Source organism: Pseudopipra pipra, chromosome 18 (assembly GCF_036250125.1).
Source record: "Pseudopipra pipra isolate bDixPip1 chromosome 18, bDixPip1.hap1, whole genome shotgun sequence".
NCBI classification, from domain to species: Eukaryota; Metazoa; Chordata; class Aves; order Passeriformes; family Pipridae; genus Pseudopipra; species Pseudopipra pipra.
In genome coordinates, this window is record NC_087566.1 from 12,182,169 (window position 1) to 12,205,817 (window position 23,649).

At 47.3% G+C, this 23,649-nt stretch overlaps 1 protein-coding gene across 8 annotated transcripts in view; it reads left to right on the forward strand.

The window, feature by feature from the left end:
- Positions 1-23,649, forward strand: part of ULK1 (unc-51 like autophagy activating kinase 1) — a 94,651-nt gene that overhangs the window by 9,306 nt on the left and 61,696 nt on the right. For 2 of the 8 annotated variants that reach the window (XM_064675234.1, XM_064675235.1), the window contains exons 1-5: positions 6,582-7,035; positions 7,183-7,383; positions 8,243-8,335; positions 8,427-8,468; positions 23,041-23,073. In XM_064675234.1, the coding sequence (XP_064531304.1) occupies positions 6,982-7,035; positions 7,183-7,383; positions 8,243-8,335; positions 8,427-8,468; positions 23,041-23,073 (423 nt within the window). In that variant the 5' untranslated portion in view covers positions 6,582-6,981. Of the gene's footprint in view, positions 1-6,578; positions 7,036-7,182; positions 7,384-8,242; positions 8,336-8,426; positions 8,469-23,040; positions 23,074-23,649 lie in introns of those variants that run through there. The other 6 variants (XM_064675237.1, XM_064675233.1, XM_064675236.1 and 3 more) reach the window with 6 other exon arrangements.

The following is a 23,649-nucleotide window of genomic DNA, read 5'->3' on the forward strand; positions in this document are numbered from 1 at the left end:
ATAACAGGACAGATACAGGCTTCTCTGGGAAGTCACTGCTGACTTCTAATATTTTAGATTTCACTGGTGATTTTTGTCTTAAGGCTGCTTTTAAGAAAGTCAAAGACACCTGAGGTGATAATGTGACTTCACTGTCAACCTGGACTGCTTTAGACAGACTTTATTGGGCTGAAAGGTTCTTTCTGACCATGAACTTTAGCTCTCTCCTGGAGAAGAAGATGGTCCTTAAACCTGGAGCCTTACCCTGTATTAGTCATGGCCCCTTCTCATCCATCCCACCATGGCCATGCCCTATCTAAAAAGAAGCCCAAGCTGAGAGCTGAGCAACCTTCTTCTGGCTTCCTATGTGAAAGAAAAGTCTTCCTCATGCCATGAGGTGACTGGTTATTTTTAATACAGAGGTCTCCAAAGCCAGGGCTGGTGCCAAAGCACGTTGGAGCTGCTGCAGAGGATCCTGTTGACTTGAGTGGATGTTGGAGGGAATCCCAGAGCACAAAAGTGAGGCCTGAGTCTGTACCTGAACAAACCCTGGCTTTGCCAGGACTGCTTTGAGGGGCCCCATGGATGGCACAGAGCGAAGTGTGTGTGTGCAGCTGTGCAGGGAGGCTGAGGGTGGTGAGTGTGGGTCTGCTCCCAACAGAGGCAGAGATGACATCTTGTGAGGAACTGCACAGTGATACCTGCTGATTTATGGACAAGCAGTACTTGTTCTGGCAGAAAATAGCTTCCAATTAGCCTGAAAACAGACTGCTCTGGGTGGAGGATTTGCAGACTCTCTTATTTATTGGCAAACCTCATTTTAATATAATCAGCTGCTTGACAGGCAGGTTAGGTAATGATCCTTGATGTGAGTGCTAACAGATTTGAACACCACGTACAACCTTTAGTGCCCAGAGCCCTCTGCCAGTAGGTGAAATATATTTGGTATTAAAATGCCATAGGAACCCAGGAAGCCCCTTGCCAGAGCACCTTGCTGAGTACATTAAAACGCTGCCTTCAATAATTCATAATATCTGTTCAGTAAGCTGGTGTGTATGTGTGGGGAGGGGGGTAATAAAACAACTCAGACCTGGCCTGCCAGGATAATTTAGTGGCCAGTTAAATCTCTCAACGCTATTAATCAGTGAAGTGGCCCACAGCATAAATAAATCCCGAATGTAATATGACAGGGCTATGGAAGCACATGGGAAGCGATTCTTCCTCTCCTGTGTGTGATGTTAAGTGCCATACTGCTCCAGCAGCTGGTATTTGAATAACCTCAATGCTCTAATACCTCAAACATTCAGGCTTTCCAGCTGTGTTATCCCGTGTTTAGATGTCACCTAAATGTTTTCCACCCTGCTGTGCGTGCGACACAGGGAGCAGTTGGCTGTGAAAGCTGGAGCAGATTGTGAACTCCACCACTTAATCCAGTGTCTCGTTTCACTGATCAAGAGCTGATGTTGCGAGTGGAGGATCACTCCCTTCCTAAGACAGAAGCATTTTACCAGAGTTGGAACGTTGTTTCTGCAGATCCCTGGTGAGGTATGAACAAATACTCTTGACACGACTTATGCTGCTGCTGTAAATTTACAGGTGCTTTCAGGACTCCAAATTAATCTACTCACTCAGCCTCTCCAGGAATGCAACACAACAAGGCTGTGTTCAAAATTCTCCTATCCTGGTGAATTTGGTGCAATTCTACTGTAATCTGTGTCTTACCCTTACTGTACTGAGCCAGAACCCAACCTAATAGCAGACATCAGAAATGGGTATGATTAAAGGATGTAATTTTAATTTTCCATTAGATTCAGCCTGTAGCTTCCCTTCTATTCATTAATGCTGGGCTAATATTTACTTTTATGACTTAGATATTTGTAGACTTTCCACATATTTCTTCCACCAAACTGATTTTCAGCCAAGCACTGCATATTCAGTACCTTCACTCCTTCCTGATGAATCTGGCAAAAATTCCAGCTTTCAGGTTAGTGTTGGCTCTGCCTAGATACTGGCAACTACCCTCAGCTATTAGGAGGTTTGTGGAAAGCGGATGTGTAACTGCCTTAACATGCCTGAATTTGCATCAGATTTTGAATCCACACAAATACAGTGTGTGCTTTTCATCCAGATGTACCCTGAAACTCATACTCTGATCTTTCCTCCTGTGCTACTCTGTCCATCTTTTTTGGCATCTGCTTCTGTGAAGAAAATTAATTACCCAGCAGCAGCACTATATAGGACTGAGCTACAGCCTATAATAAAGCTCATCTTCAGGCTTTGCACTCATTTCACACACAGAGGAGACATGGGATCAATTATAAGGCTCAACCCATGTGTGGTAACATGTTCAATCACATCTTGCTCATAGTCTGGCATTTCCCTTCCTCCAGAAATGCTGGGGTTTTTTGTCCTGGTCTTCAGTGTCTGTGTCTGTGAGGCAATTGCTGTAATAAACAGATTACACGGGAGGGCCTTGGAAACTCTCTCTGCATCAAGCAGAACTTTGATTTCAAAACAGAGATATACAGCAAGGGAAAGAACTTGTTCTTTGTGATTGCATCTGGCCAAGGATTCCCCCACGCCTTCCAGATGCAGTGGCTCAGCTTCATGGGTGGCTTCTGATCTCTCATCGGGCAGTGTGGGGAACACCGGGATGGAGTTGCTGAACTAGAAAAGCAAAGACATCAGGATCTTGGGAAAGGTGGCTGTCTGGCCCATGGTGGATGCTTGTATTAAGAAGCTGAAACTGTCTAGAAAAGCATGAAGAAACGTGTCACACATCTGACACAGGTTCTCTGGGATATGACAGCTCAGGTCTCAGCTATACAGGAGCACATGTGAAATGTCACTGGTCATAGAAGGCACAGGCAAAGGGGCACATCCTGCTCTTTGGGTGGAGGGACTGAAGTCTCACATAAGTGTGCACAGAAGCTCTGGTGCCTACAGCAAAGTACACACAGCAGCAGGTAGCTGAGCATGCACCAGCTCTCCACAGCATCCACCTGCCTTCCAAGTCAAACTTTTGCAGTCCAAAATGAAGTCTGTGCTGCTCCAGGTTCCTCCTAAAAGAGCTTGTTTAAAAGTTGTACCTACGTGAGCTTCAGACATACCCTGAGCTACTGGTTCAGTACATGCATAATTTGTTCCATAGGTTGGACTGTAATGAGAACAGTTTAGCCCCAGATGGAAATCTTTATTCTGTCTTTATTATAAATCTATACTCTGAGTTTGCTTGCTCTTGCATAATTCCCTCATACTTCTGTAGCTTTAACCAATTCCCCAGCCCAGAGATAATTACATTGTACCTCTGCAGCCCAGAGGTAAGGATGGCACTCTGAGCTTACAGGAGACAGAAACAGCAATATTTATGACTCCTGATTAAAACATGGTATTGGAAAAAAGTATCACTTAAGTCATCAGGATATCAGTTGGCCGTTGTTTTCCTACACGTTTGAATTAGAAAAAAGAATAAGTTGCATTAAATTAGAAAGATAATTTCAAGGCAATATTCAAAGGTTTCCCACAGTGGGTGTATGCTTATATTTTTCTCCACCCATCATAAATCTCAGCAGTAGATCTTTCCCCACTCATAGTTTGCATTAGTAAATTGAACTCTCTGCTCTGTCCCCTCAAAGATTAATGCCTCCATCTGAGGAAGTAGTTGAATACGTGCTGGCGGTAGTGCTTTCATCATTAGCAAATGGGAGACTGTGGGAGGAGAACAGAATTTGCATGTGTTGGATGTTGGCCTAAACATACTCAAACTGAATTCTGGACATCAGGGAAGAATTGATAGAGCATAAGCATTTAATCAGCAAACCACAGAAAAAAAATATTTGAGGAATCCTACTTTTAATTAAAAAGCTTTTCATCCCTCTTTGTTCCAACATGAACAAATGTGTCTGCAGAGTGCACTCCAAACATCTCAAACCAATATTTGCTGTCAAGTGGTATTACATTTTATTAGTGATCCTGGGAAAAGTTTTTAAATCTCTGTGGAATTTTGAAGTATTTTCACTACTCTATTTTTTGAAGACACATTTGAGAGACATTTAAATGCTGAAAATGTTAAACTAGTGGTTCAAAGCAAGTGTGGTGCCTCACGTGTGCCCATGGCATCCAGTATAACTTGGTCCTGATCCTTGTACAGACCCCCAAGTTCCTTCACAGTTCTTCTGCTTCCTTGGAGTTCCATTTATTCACCAGTGAGCCTACTTCAAACAAACCCAGTTTGCTTAAAATCGAAATAAAATGTCAGCAGAGAGGACGGTTGGTTGACTTTGCCACCTGGCTCTGTAGACAGCCGTGTGCAGAAAGCTACCTTAGGACCCACCTTTAATCAAATCTAAGTTACGTTAAGCTTTTTTTTTCACAACCAACAGCACGTGAAGGAACAAAATAAGCACGCGCAGTACAGAACAAAGGCCATTCATCAGCGGGATATTTTGGCCCCTAATTGAACAGCAGTCATATCAACTTCCTCCTTTGCCCAGCTCTGGGACTGAGTGTCTTTGCTGTGCTGGGGAAGGAAAGGCAGAAGCACCTGTGGGCACTGCAGATTTTACCACAGTTCTTGCAAGAGTGCACTTGCTAACCAGGGTGCTCTGGCTGCTTTCCAGCCAAGGCAGATACGAGATTTTGCCTGCCTTGAAATCATCTGAGAAGTTTCAAAACATTTTCTTCACTTCCTGCCTTAAACTTTTGCAACTATTACCTTTTGCGTTAGAGACAGTGGCTTTTAACAACAGGTAAAATTAAATCCTGTGTCTGGCATCTGCCAAGTAGCTTGATATTTTTTGGAAGTTTGATGATGTTCGACATTTTTGTCTGTGTCTGTGTCAGTTTTTTAATTATCCCCTTATGATCATTGGCAATGGCCTGAAATTGTAGATGTGGAGGATACAGGCCTAGAAGAGTGAAAGAAAACAAGTAGCTAAGTATATTATATCTTTTTAAAAAGCAGGTTTTAAATTCATTTCTGCTGAAATCACAAAGGTGCTCTAGTCCTGTTTAAGTTTGAAGGCTACTTCAACAGATAAAATCATCAGATTCCCATTGAAGAATATCCTTATGACCTTTACAGTTCCCGCAAAATAACTGTTGGGATCTGAGACACCAATTATGACCAGTCAGGCACTGCTACTTTTAGAACGGCCTTTGGTATACGCTGTCATCTTTCTGCCAAAATTTTAAGCAGAGGAAGGTACCTGAACATGAGTTACGCAGGAACCAGGGGCAATAGACCAGAGGCCAGACATCTTATCAGTCAGCCACGGCTTTTGTGTAGATAACACAGCCTGACGCTGTGAAGTGCTGCTTGTTCCTAATTTTTGCCGAGAAGGGCGATAACTGGAGGCACTCGGCGTCACGACACCGAGCACCCTCTGTGCTGGGTGACTGCGGAGCCGCTGGCATCGTGCGGGCAGGGCGTGTTTGGTGTTGCTGCTCTGACATAGGTCAATACACCAGTCGATACCGAGCAGTTGTGTAAAAAACAAACTCCAGGCTGAGCATGCGAGCAGGGGTGCTGCCTGTGAGGCACGTTGTTTTCTCTGTGGCTGGAATGTGATGTTCTGCGTCGGATGTCGCGATAAGTGTACAGACTGGAGGGAGTGTGCAAGTGCTCTGGATACCGCCAGGGCTGGTGGGTTTGGGCAGTCTGGAGCAGAGATTGGGGCAAATGCATGAGAGGGAATGACCTGTGAGCCCACACCCACAGGGCAGAGCTTGTGGGTCACTGCACGGCAAGAGACTGGGGACGGCCAAAACGCACACCAGGCTCTGGCCAGGAAAGGTTTCTTATCACAGCAGTGGTTCCATGGTGAGCTCTGCAGCTCAACGAGAAGGGTTCCTCAGAGGAAAGCTCCATGGAGGCACCCTCGGGCACTCTGGAAGCCTGGTTTGCTCCCCGCGGAGGAGCCGTGGTCCCCCAGCACGGGAGCATGTGGAGAGGGGCCAGAGCCTGTGGAGGAGGAGGTGGGTGATGCTGGGGGAGAAGAGGGGGTAGTGGGACTGGGGTCCATCTGGACCCTTCAATGGCTCCTGGGGTGAACTTTTAACAGTTCACCTGAACAGGCACGTTTTTTAGTTGTTGGAAACATCACTTGGTCTGTTCAGCCTGGAGGAGAGGGAGGGGAGACCTTATCGAGGTCTACAACTTCCCCATGAAGGGAAGTGGAGGGGCAGGCACTGATCTCTTCTCTCTGGTGACCAGTGACAGGACACTGGTGGATGGCCTGAAGTTGTGTCAGGGGAGGTTTAGGTTGGCTCTAAGGAAAAGGTTCTTCCCCCAGAGGCTGGTCAGGCACTGAACAGGCTCCCCAGGGCAGTGGTAACAGCACCAAGCCTGACAGAGCTTGAGAAGCCTTTGGACAACGCTCTCCGGTACATGGTGGGGGATGTCCTGTGCAGGGCCAGGAGTTTGACTCTGACGATGCCCGTGGGTCCCTTCCAGCTCAGAAGGGATTCCGTGATCCCCCCCGGCCGGGGCTCAGGGGGCCCGCGGGGCCGCGGCGCTGACTCAGGCGGGCGGCAGGCGGCGCCTTTAAATGTGCCGGGCCCGGCCGCTCCGCCTCAGGTGCCGCCGCCGCCTCCCCCGCCGCGCACCGCGCACCGCGCCTGCGCCGCCCGGCACGACCCGCTCCGTCCGCTCAGCTTTGTGCGGGCCCGGCCCGAGCGAGCGGCGGGACCCGCGGGGCGACACCGACCCCAACCCCAACCCCGACCCCAGCACCGACAGCCGGGGGCGCGGGCCGCCCGCCGCCCTTAAGGTGGATCGCGCTTAAGGTGGAGCGCTGCCGCGAGGCGGACCGGGCGTTAAGGTGGATCGCGCTTAAGGTGGACTCTCGGCGAAGCCGCGCCTGCCGGCGGGGGGGCCGGGGCTCGGCATGGGGAGCCCCGCCTGAAGCGGGGCCCGAGGAGCCGCGCCGGCCCGGCCCGAGGAGGAGGAGGAGATGGGGGAGGCCCGCAGCTGAGGAGCCAGCTTCGCCCCGGCCGCTGACAATGCCCGGCTCCCGGCCGCTCGGCAGGAAAAGGCAGCCCATGGACGAGGGCGAGGTGGGGAGCGCAGCCCGGCGCGGAGCCGGCGGGAGCGGGGCTGCTCCGGCTGCCGGCCGCTCCTTGGGGGAGTGGGGGGACGGTGGTGGTGGTGGCAGGGGTTGCCCCGTCGCGTTTGGATTGGGAGAGGTTTAATTTTCTTTAAAGGCAGCTCCTTCATCACCGCCATCCTCCTCCTCCTCCTCGTCCCTTTGCAGCTCTGAAGCCGCCCCGGCCGCAGCCTCCCCGCCGGCCCCCGGGACCCCCCGGCGCAGCGCCATGGAGGCGGTGGGAAAGTTTGAGTTCAGCAGGAAGGACCTGATCGGGCACGGAGCCTTCGCCGTCGTCTTCAAAGGCAGGCACAAAGAGGTGAGAATACCGGCTTTTTTTTTTTTTTTCTCCCCTTTGCTTTTTGTTCGGTTATTTATTTATTTATTTATTTCCTGGTCTGGGCCGAGCTGGGCAGCGCGTCCCGGTCACCTCGTCCCCGCCGGCTGCGGTCGCTGTTTCCAGCCTGGGCATCACCCCGGGCTGGGGGCAGCCCTGGGGATGGCAGACGTGTTGTTTGTTGTTATTTATTATTGTTCTCTATGGAGTTTTCTTTGGGAGCAGGCGTGTGTCCCGGCAGGTGGCTTCACCTTGGGGCTGGGAGGCCGGTAGCTGCCTGGGGGTTGTCCACAGATACCCCCCCAAAACCTGCCCTCACCTCCAAAATGAGGAGTGTGGGGGAGAAATCCCTCCACGCTGTCTGTGAAGTGTGTAGAGAGCTCTTCCTTTAGTTAGGGTTGGGTTTTTTAGGGGTTTTATTTTGTGTCTGTGAAGTCTTTTCTTTCTCCACTTAATTTTTCCAGGAGGAGGAGAAATCTCATACTGGTAAATAAAAGGAAACCAATCCGGCAGTGGATTTTCCATCATTAGGGCTTGGGATAAGCTGTGGCTCCCACAGTGCGTTTATTTCTAGTGATTAAATAAGAGGATAATCGCCATATAAAGTAGTAACAAAAACCCAAACCTTGGGCTTTTCTCCTTGGGCTGACAAGCATAATTTGGAAAGGGCAAGTCTGAACAAGCAAGAGGTAGGCATTAGGATGTGAAGTGAGAGGCCTTTACCGATGCTGCACAACACTTTGTTCAATAGTATTTGTAATCTGTTAAGAGGCTGCTTATCCTAATGTAAATTAATGGTGAAATTTACATTTACCTTTGCATTACATATGCACTATTTCAGAAACCTGAGCTGGAAGTAGCTGTGAAATGCATTAACAAGAAGAACCTTGCAAAATCACAAACTCTGCTGGGCAAGGAAATAAAAATCCTTAAGGTAAAGGCAGACTGACTTGTTTCCTTCAGTCTTTGTTCTATATGCCTTTTGTTGCTCCTTTCTTACAGTCTTTTTTCCCCCCTCTTTCTAGGAATTGAAGCATGAAAACATTGTTGCCTTGTATGACTTCCAGGTAAATACATTCAATTACTGCAAAACATTTTGGATTTGGGAAAGGTTGAATGGAGTTTGTGAAACTTCAGTTTTTAACAAATGTTTTGTATTCAGATGTGTATTCTGGGGGGAAAAGTCTTCTGATAAGTTAGGGAAAGATAAACAAACACTGTTGAGCAGATCATGTGTTAGTTATTGGCTGGACCATAGAACTTGTGTGAAGTTGGCAGCTGAAGTGGGAGCTTCTGTTCCCAGGATATAATGCAGTGTGTGGTGAATATGTCTGTGGAGGAAGCTCTTAAGTTCTCAGAATCCTAGAAGTAAAATTACAGTAGTTTATTTTTGGCATGCCCACCTTTGGTTTTCCTTCTCTGGTCTGGATAAACTCCCTGAGAAAATTTCTTTTTCCTGGGCCATGTTAAAATAGTGTGAGCATGACTTTGTGGCATATGATTGTCTCCAGTTCCAGAGGATTTTAATTGGCATTTTTCTGTTGTCCTTGTGGCAGTCACTAAGTGTTAAAAATTGCAGCAGACATTTTTAGATTATTGTGGTTTCCCACAGTTGCCTTTTCCTTCAAAGTCAGCCCTGAAGATCTAATCTGAGGGGCTGAAACCAATCCGCTCTGAAACCCGAGTTATCCAATGACTTTTGGGTGTTTTTTCCCCCCTGGAATATTTAGTTAACTTGCCCAGTGACCCAGCAGGATTTTTCTTAGACATTCGCGATGCTTTTTAAAATAACGCCGCAGGATGGGAAGCCTAAGATGGAACCCGTGCGTTTGTGGGTGAGGGTCTGGTGCGTCGGGGGGGCTGATGTGGAGTGACAGCTGTGACCACGGACCCCCGGCTGGCCCTGGGGTGGCTTATCGGGAGCCTGCTGCCCTGTCGCTGATATCACGTGTCCCGCAGGCCGCCGTGTTTGTTGACATTCCTCCTTTTCCCGTGGATTGGCTCCGGTGGCTCCCACGTCACCCCAGGCACGAATCCCGGCCGGCCGGAGCAGCAGTGCCTGCGTGCGGTGCCTGCTGGGGGCTGTAGTCTGGGGGCCGTGTCAGCCCTGCCCGCGCCCCTCCCTCCCCGAGCAGGGGGCTCTGGCCAGGTGCTGCTGGGGCCCGGGGGTTTATTTTGGGGAGAGGTGGAAGTGTGGAGTGTCAGGTTGCTCTGGGAGGGAGAGAAAGCTGCTGGGAGCAGGATTGCTTCTTGGAAATATTGCATTGCTCCTGAGCAGCCCTTCAGAGCTGGGCTGGCAAAGCAGTGGCTGCCTTTGGCCTGATGTGTGCTGCAGAGTAGCTGGGAAAGCTTCCTCTGGGTGCAGGCCACTTGGGGCATTAGATCTCATGGGTTTTTTTTCCTTCTCTGTACCTTCTAAATTTGCTTAATACCTTTTTCGCTTGAGGGAGTGAGTGGCTGCTCCTGCACTTCTTCTGTAGTTTGCATTTGTATGAAGCCTTTATGCTGCTGGGTGTGCTCATTGCAGATCTTTCAAAACTTCTGCTCTGTTCCTCTCCCTGCTTCAAATTACTGCTGGGTAGGAAGCAGCTCAAAGACATTTTCTGCAAAAGGAGCAATTTTATCACTGTTACAATTATAGCAATGCGTTTTTCTCCTTTTGTGATGGGCTTTAGTTAAATCCTATGTATAGCAGTGTAGTCTGGTGAGATTTTTGCAAGAAGCTGTGCTAGATGCCACAAAACAAGAACTTGAGAATGGTCCAGGGGCTCAAGGCGTGCCCAGCTGTATGTTTAGTTACCAGCTTTGTCAGAGAGTCCTTGTATGACCTGAGTAATTTGATTTCTCAGACAAAATGAGATGATTTAGGGAGCAGTGGGTGTTTTATAGTGCTACCAGGGCGTGGAGTCTCATCTGGTGTGAGGTGATCGGTCACCAGACAGTCTGATGGGGTCCACCCACATAGGTTGTGTGTGTAATGTGTCTGAGTGTTTGGCCTGCTGGGGAGTTGTATGACAGTAAATTATCTGCAGAGCTAAAAGTGCAGGTCTGTGGAAGGCTGGCTTCTGCCCACTTTTCCTTACTTTGTAGAAAAGACTGCTAATTACTCACCTTGCTCTCTCAAGACAGGATTGGTTGCTTCATTCATAGCTGCATGTGTATTTACCCTCGAAAATCTATTTGCAGTTAATTGAGCCTTTCCTTGTAGGCTTTCTAAAACTGAAGAGGTTTATTCTTGTATTACAACATCATAGAGCTGAAGGAAAAAAATACTTCCTGTGGAACTTAATGTTGCCCTGTAGCTTTGTCTGTCATTGCATTTTGTGTCCTCCCTCGCTCTGCTCTGCCTGTCAACAGTGACTCTGACTTTTACTCGTGTACACAAGGAAATGGTTACCAAAACCACAGTGGCTGCAAGCAAGTGATTACACGCAGTGATGCTTTCATTTGCATTTTCCTGGTTAAAAACTAATGTTAACCAGGCCCCATACAACACAGGATTTTTGATTTAATGCCAGATTTGCTTCAGACAGACATTTGCAGTGCTGATATTGAGCACTGACAAGCAGCTCCCACCCTGGCACCCATAGTGTATCCTTCAAATCCAGGAAAATTGCTGTGCTACTTCTCATGTCATAGATCTTTGTGATATTGGTTCATAAATAATGACAAAATAAGAAGCTTCAGTAAATGATACTGACAAATGTTTAATGCATAAAAGTGCAGTGACTGGACTTTTATAGATCCCCTTGCTGGAGTCCTGAGAGCAGTGCAGAACATGAGAATGGCTCACAAAATGAAATATGCATATTCCCATTATTATATGCTCATGTATTAATGAGAAGTGCTGTTAATACTTGAGGAGCCTAATGCAAGAATCCCTGCTCAAAAAGAGAATAAATCCTATTGTATTGCATTTCTGAAAGTGCTGTCTGTTTAGTGCCTGTATGGAGTTGTGGTGAAGGTTTTTCCTAGGCACAGGAGATGTTTGGCATACAGTAAAAACTCTGTTCTGCCATCTGTGGGGTGCATTAGTAGTTACTGAGCAATCCCTGACTCCTCAGCTGGCTTGCAGAGGGGCTGGAGTTGGGGACCCCAGTCTGCAGCAGTCAGGGGGCATTTAGCAGTCCAGAGGGACATCTGGATACCAGAAGTCTCTTTAGTCTGACGGCAGTCAAATGAGCTCTTGTTCCTTAGGGTGGAAATTAGTAACAACAAGGATACAAATGATGGTTTCTGTCAGTATGGAAATGAGGTTTCTCGGAAAACTGATCTCCAGAACTCTGAGGATCAGCTCAACTCTTCACACACATTGACACTGGAAGGTTAGCACGTGTGGTCTGGTGTGTGGGACTTGCTTTGGTTTCCTTTGTGACTCAGGGCATTGATTCTGTGATCTTGATTAGCTGAGAGGATTCAATGGTAGGAAGGTAACTCTCTCAAGCTTTTCAGATCCTGGGAACACTGGGTCCTAGACAGCTTCTTCCAGCACTACTCAGAACTAAGTTCTTACGTGTAACTGAGATCTTTGGGCAATGGGAGATCCTGGGTGTGTTTTCCTCCCTGTACTGTGCCAGCTGCCCCAGATTAAGTGTCAACTGAAGATCTCACACGTGGCTGTGTTGGTACTAGGGCAGAAAATCTGCTATTCCTGGACATAAGTCATGCTTTGGATATTAGAAAGCATTTTCCTGCATGAAATAGGAAGAAGGATTATTAAACTGGTGTGTCTTCCCTAATTCTGTGCTGTGAGCTGAGCTTGCTTCTTAAAGCAGGCTGGCTAGAACTGTGCTTGTGTGGGTATTGGGTGGGTTTTATGTTGGTTTTCTTTTTTTTTTTCCCCAATTTTTCCACGGGTAGGATGGACTGGGTGCAGCAGCCCAGCTGTTAACATCACACAGGGCACTGCCGTGACGTTTGTGTTCAGCCTGTGTTACCTGAGGGTCTGCTTTCCATCATTTGATGACAAGTTGGCTTATTGTAGTCACGAGTTTGGGATGAGCTGAGAGTAATGCCTAACTCGCTCATCTAGCACAGACTCACCAAAAATATTTCTGCTGGGATGACTGTATCACCTGGAGACAAAGAACACGGAGTCCTTGCAGTGCAGTTTTTCTCATGCACATAGATTAAGGAATGGGTGGCAGAACAAACACTTCTCAGCTTAGTGATCAGTCAGCCTGGTGATAATAACAGCCTTGTGTTGCTACTGTATAGCAAGTCCTTGTGATCAATAGGACGGTGACTGCTGGGCTGTGATGTTCTGCTGTGCTGTCTGCACCATCACCCTTTTCTGACACGGAGCCTTGAGCTGTTAGTCTGCATCTTGTGTACGTGCCTGCTGCTGTCCCCCGGGACCTCTGGAGTGCAGTGTCCTTAGGTGTGTCCTTCCCAGTGCCCTCCAGCCTCATCAGCTGCAGTGCCGTGCTGGGGAGCGTGGTGTGGGATGAATCAGTGTTGCAGCAGTGTCACCTCATGCCTCACCACCTCTCGTGCCACCTCACGCAGGATCTCCTGGTCCTCAGGCGCTGCTGTTTGGGTGCCCCATGTCGGGGAGACAGGGCTCCCCTGTGACACTTGGAGTGACTAAGAAGGCACTCTGTGTCTGGGAGATCACAGTCCTGAGGTCAGGCTGCCTGGTTAAATCCTGTTTTAATTCCATCCCCGAGCGAAGCTGGCGGGTTGCCTGGTGAGTGGGTGTAAAGTGCAGGCTTCTCTGAAGTGCCAAGCAATCCTCTTTCTGTTTGCGCTGCGGACAGGAATGGTGTGTGTGCTGTCCTGCGCCGTCAGCATCCTCGCATCTGTTGAAGGGAATCACTGAAGATTGGATCTGGCTTAATTTAGAGCTGGAAGGGAAAAGGACAAAAACCCAACCACCCGCTGCCAACAGTTTTGTAGGGTGAGGCTTGAGAGTTTAGTGGACCAAAATGGATATGTTTGTGGAGAGTTGAGAATTTTATAGTCTTTTTTTTTTTTTTTTAACGCTGGCTTCACTAGCTGAGTACCCCACTGTGCAGGTCACAGAAACATCTAGCAAATATTGACCACTAAATATAGACCTCAGAGGAGTCATAGGCTTTTTATAGAGGGAGTTGTCTTGCTGCATTTCTGAAGTTATGATCACTGTTTTACTCATCCCGTGTGTAAAGCACATACCTGTGTTCCTCTCACATGATGAAGGTGTCATGGAAGAGCCGGCGACGTGGTGGTTAATAGCCTCCAAAGCTCCTGTGGAAGGTAGCATTACTCAGACTATAATGACAGATTAAGGAATGTTTCCCAGGAGTAATCGGAAACTGGTAGGCTGTTGTGTTCGCAGTTTGACAGCAAAGCTCTGTAACGGCAGAAGTGCTGCTTGTGCTGCTCTTCTTGAAGTCCCATCAGTGTTTCCACCATGAAAATTTCCACTGTGTAAATCCTTGTGATGACTGAATGCATTTGGTTGGAGTGAGCAAAGCAAGGAGGTGAAGATTTGGAGGATAGATGGGAAGAGGTGCCTCGTAATCAGTGGCTGGATGGGATTAAATTCAGATGGAGAAACACTGTTTGAATTTATTTTGAGTATTTATAGGTTCAAACCACAGCCTAATTAAAAGATTTAATTTTGTGGCTGGACTGAACTTGTTCCTAAACTGCATTAAAACTGTGTTTCAGAAGCTCATCTTAATGCTCAGGCTTATCTAGAGAACTGAGGATACAGTTCACTTTCAAGTGTCTTCCTTTCTCCTCTCCCTTTCTTGCACCACCTGCCTTCCCACCTGTTGATACCAAGTGAAAAGCTTTGCAGAACAAGCAGACTAGCAAACAGAGGGTTGGTGCTGGTGGTAGGAATCCAGGCTGGATGGCTCTGCTTTGCTTTGGCAAAGCACCTCGAGAAGCTCTGGTCCTTGGAAGTGGATGTGGGTCATCCATGAGGTAAACTGCCTTCATCCCAGAAGTGAGATACAGTGGGAAATGAGCAGCCAAACACAGGGGTGGTCAGCAGAGGTGGTGATCTTGGATTTGCAAGGGGTTTTGGTTTGGTTTTGTTTTCAAAATAAGTACGGGTGTTTTTGTTTGCTTTCTGTTGGCTGGGTGTTGTTTTTGTTTGGGTTTTTTTTGCTGTTACTTACGTTTATGTAGCAATAACAAATGGCAAACTTGGTGGAAAATGAACAAGAATGATGTGGTCTTCACATGCAAATTTTCTCAGATACAGACCTAAACATATTTTGCTTAAGCAAAAGCATCTTAATTGTCTTCAGATGTTATGGTTCCTCTCTGAGAAATGTATTAAAAAATGTTCACAGCAGAATCCAGCAGAGCTCTGCCCATAGATAGCTTTGCAACCTCTTCTGTGCTTGCTGTATAGCAAAGAGGTGCTTTAACTGTGCTATATCTCCTGGATTATAATGTGCAGACTTTAAATATCACCATAAACGTAGCGATGCTGTCAAAATGCAAAGTGAGGATCTCAGAGCTGCATTTGTTTACTAAGCAAGATTGTTTCAAGGGGGGCTGATAGAAATGAATCAAATTGTGCATCACTGGTTGCTTAGGGCAATGATGTTCTGTCTGGCTGCAGGAGCACCTGGCCTGTCTCCCAGCATCAGAGTAACAGGAGGAATTAGGTCAGCTGAGCTGGCATAGTAGGGATCAACCAGACTGTGGTTCGGGGGGGGGATGAAAGATGTGTAATTTTAAGTCATTAGAGATCCCATTTAGCAAAGTGTCTTTAAATGTCCAGGAAGGCAGGGCCTCCTAGCTGGGGTGTGAGAGCTGCTGGTGTGATGGGGAACCCCAGGGGCCACAGTGGGGTCCCGTGGTGCCAGGCAGGGCTGGGAGGCAGCCCCGGGGGCTGCGGGGTGGGCTCTGTGTGTCCCTCCCTGTGTGTGCTGTGTCCTGTCACCGTGTGCACAACTCAGCCACGGGGGGACTTTCTCTCTGAAGGCTTCATTTGCATTTGATATTCTCTTCATTTAGTTGGCAATTGTAGCCAGCATGTTAAATATGTTAAAAAGTACCCATTTCTCTGTTTTTTAAATACTGCAGATTTGAGCCCGTGTTTCTCTGGCTTCCAGTGGCTGGATTCTTTTTCCCCTCTTAATTTAAGACCGTTTTTATTTGAAAGAAAACTTTCATGCTTTTTTTCCTTTAAATTCCTTATTTCCACACCTTTGTGATAACAAGTGTGTTTGTTTTCTTGAATCTGGTACATGAAGTCTCAAATAAATGGATATAAAAGAGAAGACTCGCAAAGGCCAGTCACTCATGCAGCTGCCATAGAAGAGCTCAGGGAGGTCAGACATTTTCAGAGTTGCTTAAAAAAAAAACAAACAAAGAAGACCAACAAAATAACTGAACAACTCCTGCAGAGTATCAGATCGTGTTGGGGATATACCATTAAAAAACAAGCAATTCCCAACTTTATCAGTGGAACTACATTAATCAAACAAAAATCAAACTTCAGGACTTGGTCACTTTGCTTGTACTTGCACATATCTCAGTAAATTAATATGTCTCAATGACTGTCATTAAAACTGAAATGTTCACATTTCTACTGTGTTCTCCACCTCGACCCCCAGCTCTCCCCCCACAACTCCTGCTCATTGGGCAGGCTTATAAAATGCAACTTTACAGTATGCAAGGATTTAATTCCAGTACATGTGACTGAGCTTAAGGGAATGGGGAATTCAACTTTAAAAGTTCAGTTCATAGCACGGCTGTGATACAGAAAGGAGATAAGGAATAAGTACAGAAAAGCAAATCGGATCTTGATTATTTTTATCATTGTTTTTAGAATTCTGCAGTTTCCTCTCTTGATAGTATTAACATAATGCATTGCCATTTGCAAAGGAGCTTGCTTTTGTTCAAAAAAGCTTCTAGGTATTATTCTACCTGTTGGCAAGGGGGGGTAACTACTTCCTTCTACTCTGGGTCAGGAAATCCAAACTTTTCAGGATTCTGCTGGCTTTTTTTTCGTCTACATTCTCTTATCCTTGCTGGGCTGCTGCAGCTGCTGCATGCAGGTGTGGCCTGCAGCCAATGCTCTCGGGCAGTGATGCCTCCCCAGGAGTTGGCTGGGGGGGCACAGACTGCTGTAGGAGGTGCAGCCTTACCCCCAGAGCAAAATGAGGGAGTAAGGAGGGATTGCTTTTCAGTGTTCCTGCAGCACAAGTCCTCAGTTTGCTCTGATGTGCATGTTTTTGGTCTTGCCTTGAAGCTCTGTGACCTGTGAAACCCAGCACTTTGTCTCTCAACCCCATTATGACCTGAATCCCATGGTCTGGTTTCTGTGGTCAGGCTCAGATGCAGCTCCAGCTGTGGCCTGCTGTGCTGTGCTGCTCTGCAGAGGCCCCGTCTGCCTCTGAAGGAGAGCCAGGTTTTTCTCTCTGAGCTCTCTGCAAGTGCTGTGGTCACCAGTCATCCAGCAAGTGCCTTGGATCTCAGGGCTTTGGTGAGGCCAGCAGTGAAGTTGTGTGAAGCCAAGAGCAGAGTGCCCAGCAGTGGGGGTGTGACCAGCACTGCTGCCTCTGCCTGCAGGCAGGGGAGGGGCTGCTCTGAAGGAACCTGCTGAAAGCTCCTGTCCAGTGGAAGGGATGGGGAAGTTTCTTCAGGTCACTTGAAGACTGAGCTGCCTTCCCAGCTGTGCTCCCATTTGTCCTGGGTGGGATGAGCTGCCTGGCAAAACAGCAGCTCCGTGGACATGACGTTGTCTCGTTTGGTTTTTAATGTCATGCAGGCGGACTTCAGAACCGTTGCCAGGAGGATGGGAAATACTTTCCCTCCCTTCCTGAAGCCTGTGTAGAACCAAAGGATAGCCTTCCTGCTGTTTTTAATCTGTCCTGAAGTACAACCTGTCCTGAAACAACTCATCAGATTTACAGTGGAGAACATGTAGTGCTTGGAATGGGGCAGTGCAGACCCTTGGCATCACTGTTCTTCTCGTCCTACAAAAATTTGCCTGCTGCAAGGGCAGCCATAAACCATTTCTGTGCTGCAGGGCCTCCCTTCTGCTTGCTTAGTGCCTCTGCTGATGCTCTGCATCCTGGACAAGCTGGCAGGTCAGTAGGAAGTGGAATGCAGTCGAGAGCCAGTGCAGAAGTTCGTGGGCCTCTCTGGGTCTTGCTTTCTGGTGCTTATTCCATGGGATCTACAGAAAGAAACTAGAAACCCTCATGCTTCTGGGAAGTCACAGATCTGCTGACCATGGTAATAACACTGTCCAGTCAATAGCAGTAGGTTTTATTGCTGGACCTGGATGTGTCAAAACAAGCAAAGGTATTGAATAGACTGGGATGGTGGTGTGTGTTGTTTGCATGTCACTTGCTGGACCTTGGGCTTTTCTGTGACTGCTACTGTAGCCCAAGATTTATCACTTTCAGGGTAGCCCTTACTCAAGAGGAAAGTGGCTGCTGGTTCCTTATAAGTAACTAACTCTCTTGGTTCAGGACTTTGCTGGCTGCATGACTTGAATCCCAAAAGTCTGTCCTAAAACATGCTATTGTCTGGCTGTGAAGCTGTGTCTGGACTTGGGAAACCTTTCGTGGTATTGCATGTCCATGCAGAGAGGAGATTATACTGCAGCGAGTGCTTTCCTTTTCTTTCTTCATCTGAGTTAATTGTTGGCTGCTGAATTGGAAGCCTGTTCAAAATGTTCCTGAGTTCCTTATTGAGGTTCAAGAGGAGTGAGGAGGATGACCAGGGATAGAGAACAGGTGAACACAGGAGGCTCTGAGACATGTTTTTCTCCTCACTTGAGGTCAAAAGGCATGTAAATACCTTATAGCTGTTTGCTTTGGATCAGTTTTCCAAAGGATGATGAGCATTGGTAGGTGCTCCCACATTTCAGATTGTCTCTTTTGTTCAAATGGTTGCGTCAGGAGATAATCCTTGCACAGCGTGACGGTTTTCCTTTCCCTCTCCAGGGGTTAGCCTGCTCAAGCCAAGCTGTGAGCCCCAGTGGAATAATACAAAGACATTTTACTTTTTTTGCAAGTTTCTTCCATCTCTTGAGGACAGTGGGTTTGTTTTTCCCCAGCCCAGTGTGCTTGAGAGGCCCTGCCTGAGCTAGTGGCTTTCCAGGTGCCATCGGCCTGGGAATTGGCTCCTGTAAAACAAAGTTGTGTTTATTACAGACTGTGTTCATGATTCCAGTTTCACTGTCAGAAAGCAATGACTAGAGACCATAGGCCAGGAGGGCACTGGCTCCATGAGATCCTACTGGCAAGGCAGGAGGATGCAGTGTGCTGTGGTTCTGCTGCAGTGAGTGGGGGAAGTAGCAAAAGTCAAAAAAAAAAGATGGAAAAGCTTAGCTTTCTGTTGGTGTTATCTTCCACTGTCAGACCCTCAGCTTTGCTACACTGCTGTTGTGTTGGTGCAGTTGGTTAAGTCCCAGCCTCGATTACAGAGATCCATGCATGGCAATTATCTTGGCTTGGCAGTGCCTCTGGGTGCTGTTGGAGAGGTGGTATGGGAGATATCTCCTGAGTGGTACAAACCAAGAACCTTTGCCATCAGAGGGAGGCCAGCAAACGGGCTGATCTTCAGGAGGGTAACAAAACCAGTCCTAAGGACTTGAGTCCATACAGCTCCTCACCTACAGACAGCAGGAGCTTTGTCAGCCCTGTGGTGCTCAGCACATGGTCGTAACAGTGGACCTACATTTGTGTTCAAAGTGTTCCTCCTGTATCCCCCAGTCTTCCTAGAAAGGAAGACTTGTGTGAGGTGGAAGCCATTCTTCACTGGTTTTACCCTAGAGCCTGTTACAGCACTGATCCCTCATATACTGGCAAGAACACTCCGCTGCTGAGAGAGTCCTGAGTGTTGTGTAATCACATTTCCACTTTTTTTCCTTCCTGAGCACCTTTCTAAACTTGGTGGCAGGCTGAGTGCAGGGGTAGAGTGCAGAGGAGGATTTTTCTAAGGAAAATTCCTCTTGCTGACTTTTTAAGCTGTGGTGGGAGGATGACTAACTGTGGGTACACTGACATTTCCCTTTGGACACACCTAAAGACACACTTTCCAAGAAGATCATGCCACCTTCCCATATGGGTGGAGAGAAAATTTAAAGGGAGACAGGACTGCTGGGTCTTGATGTCCATGATGCCATCCCTCCTAGTGTCCCAGTGAGGAATTTTAGCAGAGCACAGTCCTGGGGTGATTTATGGTGTACTGCTAAACGAGATTTCTTCATTTCTTTGTCCTCCATCAGCAGATGTGTGTTATTTGTAGACAGCAGAGGCTGTTGCCTATTTTTACACTCAATTAAATTGTAACTTCATTGCTGGGGCCTCTGCTGCAAGAAACACAAGTCAGGCAATGATCCAGACTGATTAATTATCAGCTTAATGCCTTTGGCAGAGGCCTTTTGCTGCTATTGTGGAGCATGGTCAGGGTGCTGCTGCACTTTGTGATGAGAGGAAAAGTTCGGGGGTTGTCTCTGTGCTGTTCCCTTCATTGAGCTTGTTTAGTGACAGGATTAGCCTTGGCTGCACCAACTGGCACATGTGAATAAGAGGTCCAGAGGAAATTATCTGTAGTGCTTCTTGGACATGAGCCTCTGCAGAAATTCAGCAAACTGTCACACTTTTCTTGTTGCTGATATGGAAACAAGTGGGCTGGGTGTTTTGGGTTTTTTTTTGGAGAAACTGGTAGCTTGCAAAATTTGGCTTGCAGTATTTTTTCCTTGTTTTGTTAATGAACAAATCATAAATTTAGTGGAAGGATAAAAATGGACAGGAAATAGTTTCTGCTGCTGAATCAGCTTGAGAAAAGTCCATCAGCCTGTTTGAGAAACTAGCAGTGTCTTTAGACAGCTGACTCTGTTGTAACCAGAGTAAGCTCTACTGGCTTTTTACAAACAAGAGCTTGTTTCTGGGACTCTTCCTGAAATAAATGTTTAGTTTTGTTGGCAAAATTCTACAACTCTCTTTCTGGTAATTGGGTCTTGAAATGCTGAACCTGCAAATGTGGAAGTTGTTCTCCCTGCTACAGGCATCTGTGATCTGAAAATACCCTTACTAGATGTTCCTCTGCTGCGGTGGGTGTGTGTGCATCCAGGGGATGGTTGAGGGAGCCATCTACTTCTCTCCTAGAAGCCTTTTAGACATTACCCTCTTATCCCACCAACACAGGGTGAAGAGATAAAACCACCAACCACCAAGGTCACGTTGTTGGGAAGTCGAGCATCTCCCTTGCCAGTGAAGGTCCTTGTTTAACCCTGGTCACTGTACATGCTGGCTGCCAAAAATCAATGGCTTGCTTGATGATGTTTGTTTGCAGAGTCTTTAAATAATGTAGAGTGGAAAAACAACCAAACTGCTCAGTGTACATTAGTTGTTGGCTAACAAACTATTACAAATATCTTCTGGGCTTGGTTTGTGTAAGCTCTGCTTCCTCTTCATTTTCTACATAGGTAATAATGTACTGAGCTTCCCCAAACCTGGCTGTCACTACACATATTCATGTATAAAGTTATTGAGCTGCAATGAACACAGCATGTTTAGCCAAGAAGTGCCTATGAAAACTGTTGCTGTGGCACTGATGAACTTGGTGTGGGCTGCAAAAACCACTTTAGACACTTCCTTTGTGCCCAACAGTTGCCTGGCACTGAGCTCCCTGAGCAGCTGCACTGTACTTCTGGTGTGTCTCATGTCTTCTGGTACATCTGGGGCTGGAGTTCCTGTAGAACTGAAAGTCCTGGGTATCTTTCATCAACCTTGGCTTTCCAATGTTCCTGCTTAGGACAGCAGGAGCTGGTGGGCTTCGAACACTCCTGAACATTCTCCCTCAGTGCTTTGTCATGTGCAGAGCTTGTAAGATGCTTGGGATTTTCTCCTTGCACTGCTTCCCTTTGACTGGTGCTTTTAACCACAGACTGGTTTCCCACTTCACCCAAAGTGTGTATGAAATTGGATGACTTAATGTGTGCTGCTTTCAAACACAGAGGTTGGAAAACAAAGCCTGTTTAAAGTAGTGCTTGTCATGCAAGGAAGTGCAACAAACGCCTTCTTGAAGTATCAGAGAAAATTGCTTTCTGAGCAAACAAGGGGACTTCAAAAAGCTCAGCTGGGCTTGGCAGTGAGAGCAGCTGTAAGAGTTGAGGGTGGCCCTGGGCTGTGGTGAACACTTGAACCCGGGGCTGCCTGGTGCCTTGGGCCCCTCTGGGGGAAGGTGGCCGTGCCCCCTGCAGCTGTGGCTTGAGTCTCTCAAATCACAGGTAATTCAGCTTCCTCCTCTCTCCCTCTCTTCCTCCAGCCAGCATATGAAAACCCAGAGTTCACGTTGTGGGGTTAAAAGAGGACGGAAGAGAAAGGATGGGAGGTGCGGAGGACTCGAGGCATTGACAAAGGCAGGCAATTTGGTACAGGCTTGACAGGAGGTAGAGTCCTGTGGGCAGACCAAGATGAAAGGGACTGAGAGCAGACACTGGAGACTGCTTGGAAACCAAACAGCTGGTAGGGTGGATGCTGGGGATTTTGAAACGATAGTTGGGCTCAGAAGAGGAATCGGGTGGGCAGGTACCTAAACAGCCTGTAAATGAAGTCATGCTGCCCCAGTGCCATGGAAATGAAGTCTCTTGCTCTCTGCCACTACTTTTAGAACTTCTCTACCCACTCAAGCAATTGCTGCCAGCTCATGTCCCTGGCTGGGCCTTGAGTTGAGGAGTGACTTCCAGTTTGCGGGCTTTAGGAGTGACTTAGTTCACAGGTTTTTATGTAGTAGGTCTGCTTCTGTCTGACTTCTGTTCAACAACAGGATTTAGTCATTAGGCCTTCTGGGTCTACCTGGGGTTGAAAGATCTACCTGATTTCGTGTTTGTTCTGCCAGTAGTTTGGTGGCTCTGCCAGACACATGCCAGGCAGCTGCTGGTGTCACCACGTGCTGTATGGTTGTGGGGGACTTCACACTATCCTGTGGATATACAGTCCTGTACATGTTTCCTAAGGGCAGGGTGCAGGGGGAGAGGGTCAGCTAAGGCAGGAGGTAAACTCTCAAGGTGGGAAGAGCATCACAGGGCAGCACCTGTAGGAACTTAGGAACACCAGTGTTTGGCCTGGTCTTAGCTGGTGTTGACCCCCAAGATAATCCAGACAGCTTTACCCACCTGATAATGGCACTCTGTTAATGCATGTGGAAAATCTGATTGGCCAATGTTGCATTTTTTACCCCAGATCCTTCCGTTTTTTACCAGCAACTGAAGGTGAATCTCTTGGGCACTTTTCAGCTGTGAGGTTGAACTGCAGGTCCCAAAGTTGCATTGCTCTTATCTCTCTCCTCAGACCAGAGCTGCTCACGTGGGCATAGGTGCTATAAAGGGCCCAGTTAAATGTGGACATGATTAAGGCTCTAAGATAGAAGTGTGCCAGCATCTGTGTTGCGTGCCACTGTTAATCCCCAGGGCTGGACAGGACATGAAGACCCAAGCCACAATACAGGAGATCAGCTTGGTTAAACAGATGCACACTCAGAAAGCAATAACATGACATTTTTCAAAGTAAGCAATCTTCCAAGAATTAACCAATAACGTTTTTACCCTCTCTTCAGTCAGACTCATAACAGAGCACAGATTATCTGTTTAAATGTAAGTGCAGCAATTAAGTGTGTGAAATATTTCAGTGCGTAAATCCCTTTTTTTTCTCTTCTCTTTTTCCCCAGGAACTGGCAAACTCTGTCTACTTGGTTATGGAGGTGAGTGTGTGCCTTCTTTTTCTGTTTTTACCCTTTTTCCCTCTTTTTAATTTTTTTAAGCTCGTTTTGAGCGGACCCAGCGAGTTCACAAGTGGTTCTTCCTACTGGCAGTCTCACCTGTGATGCTTTGCTAATCTAATCTGCAGCTGCAAGCCTTTGAGAGGCAGAGCTGTGTGGGTGCAGATGGCAGCAGAGGGATTTTTCATATTGCTGCTGTCAGAAGGTCGTGCTGGCACAGGCTTGAGCAGTCAGACGTTTTACCTCACGGGTCAGATGGGTGCTCCTGGGTGGCATCTGCTTCAAAGATACATGGGGAGAGAATTTTCTTGACACAGCTTACCTGCAAAACTTGTGAATGTTTTCTGTCCTCTGCAGTTTTCACACTGAGGTCTTGTTGACTTTTCTTAATGATGTGGAACACTGATGTGAGGAATTTCAGCTTCCAGCTGTGGCTGCTCCCAGGCTTTCCTCAGCCAGCTGGCTGGTGGTGTCTCCAGTGGTGACCCTTCTGCTTTGTTCTGGTTTTACCTTTCTCTCTGATGTGCACAAGAGCTGGTTAATGCTGGTGCATCATAA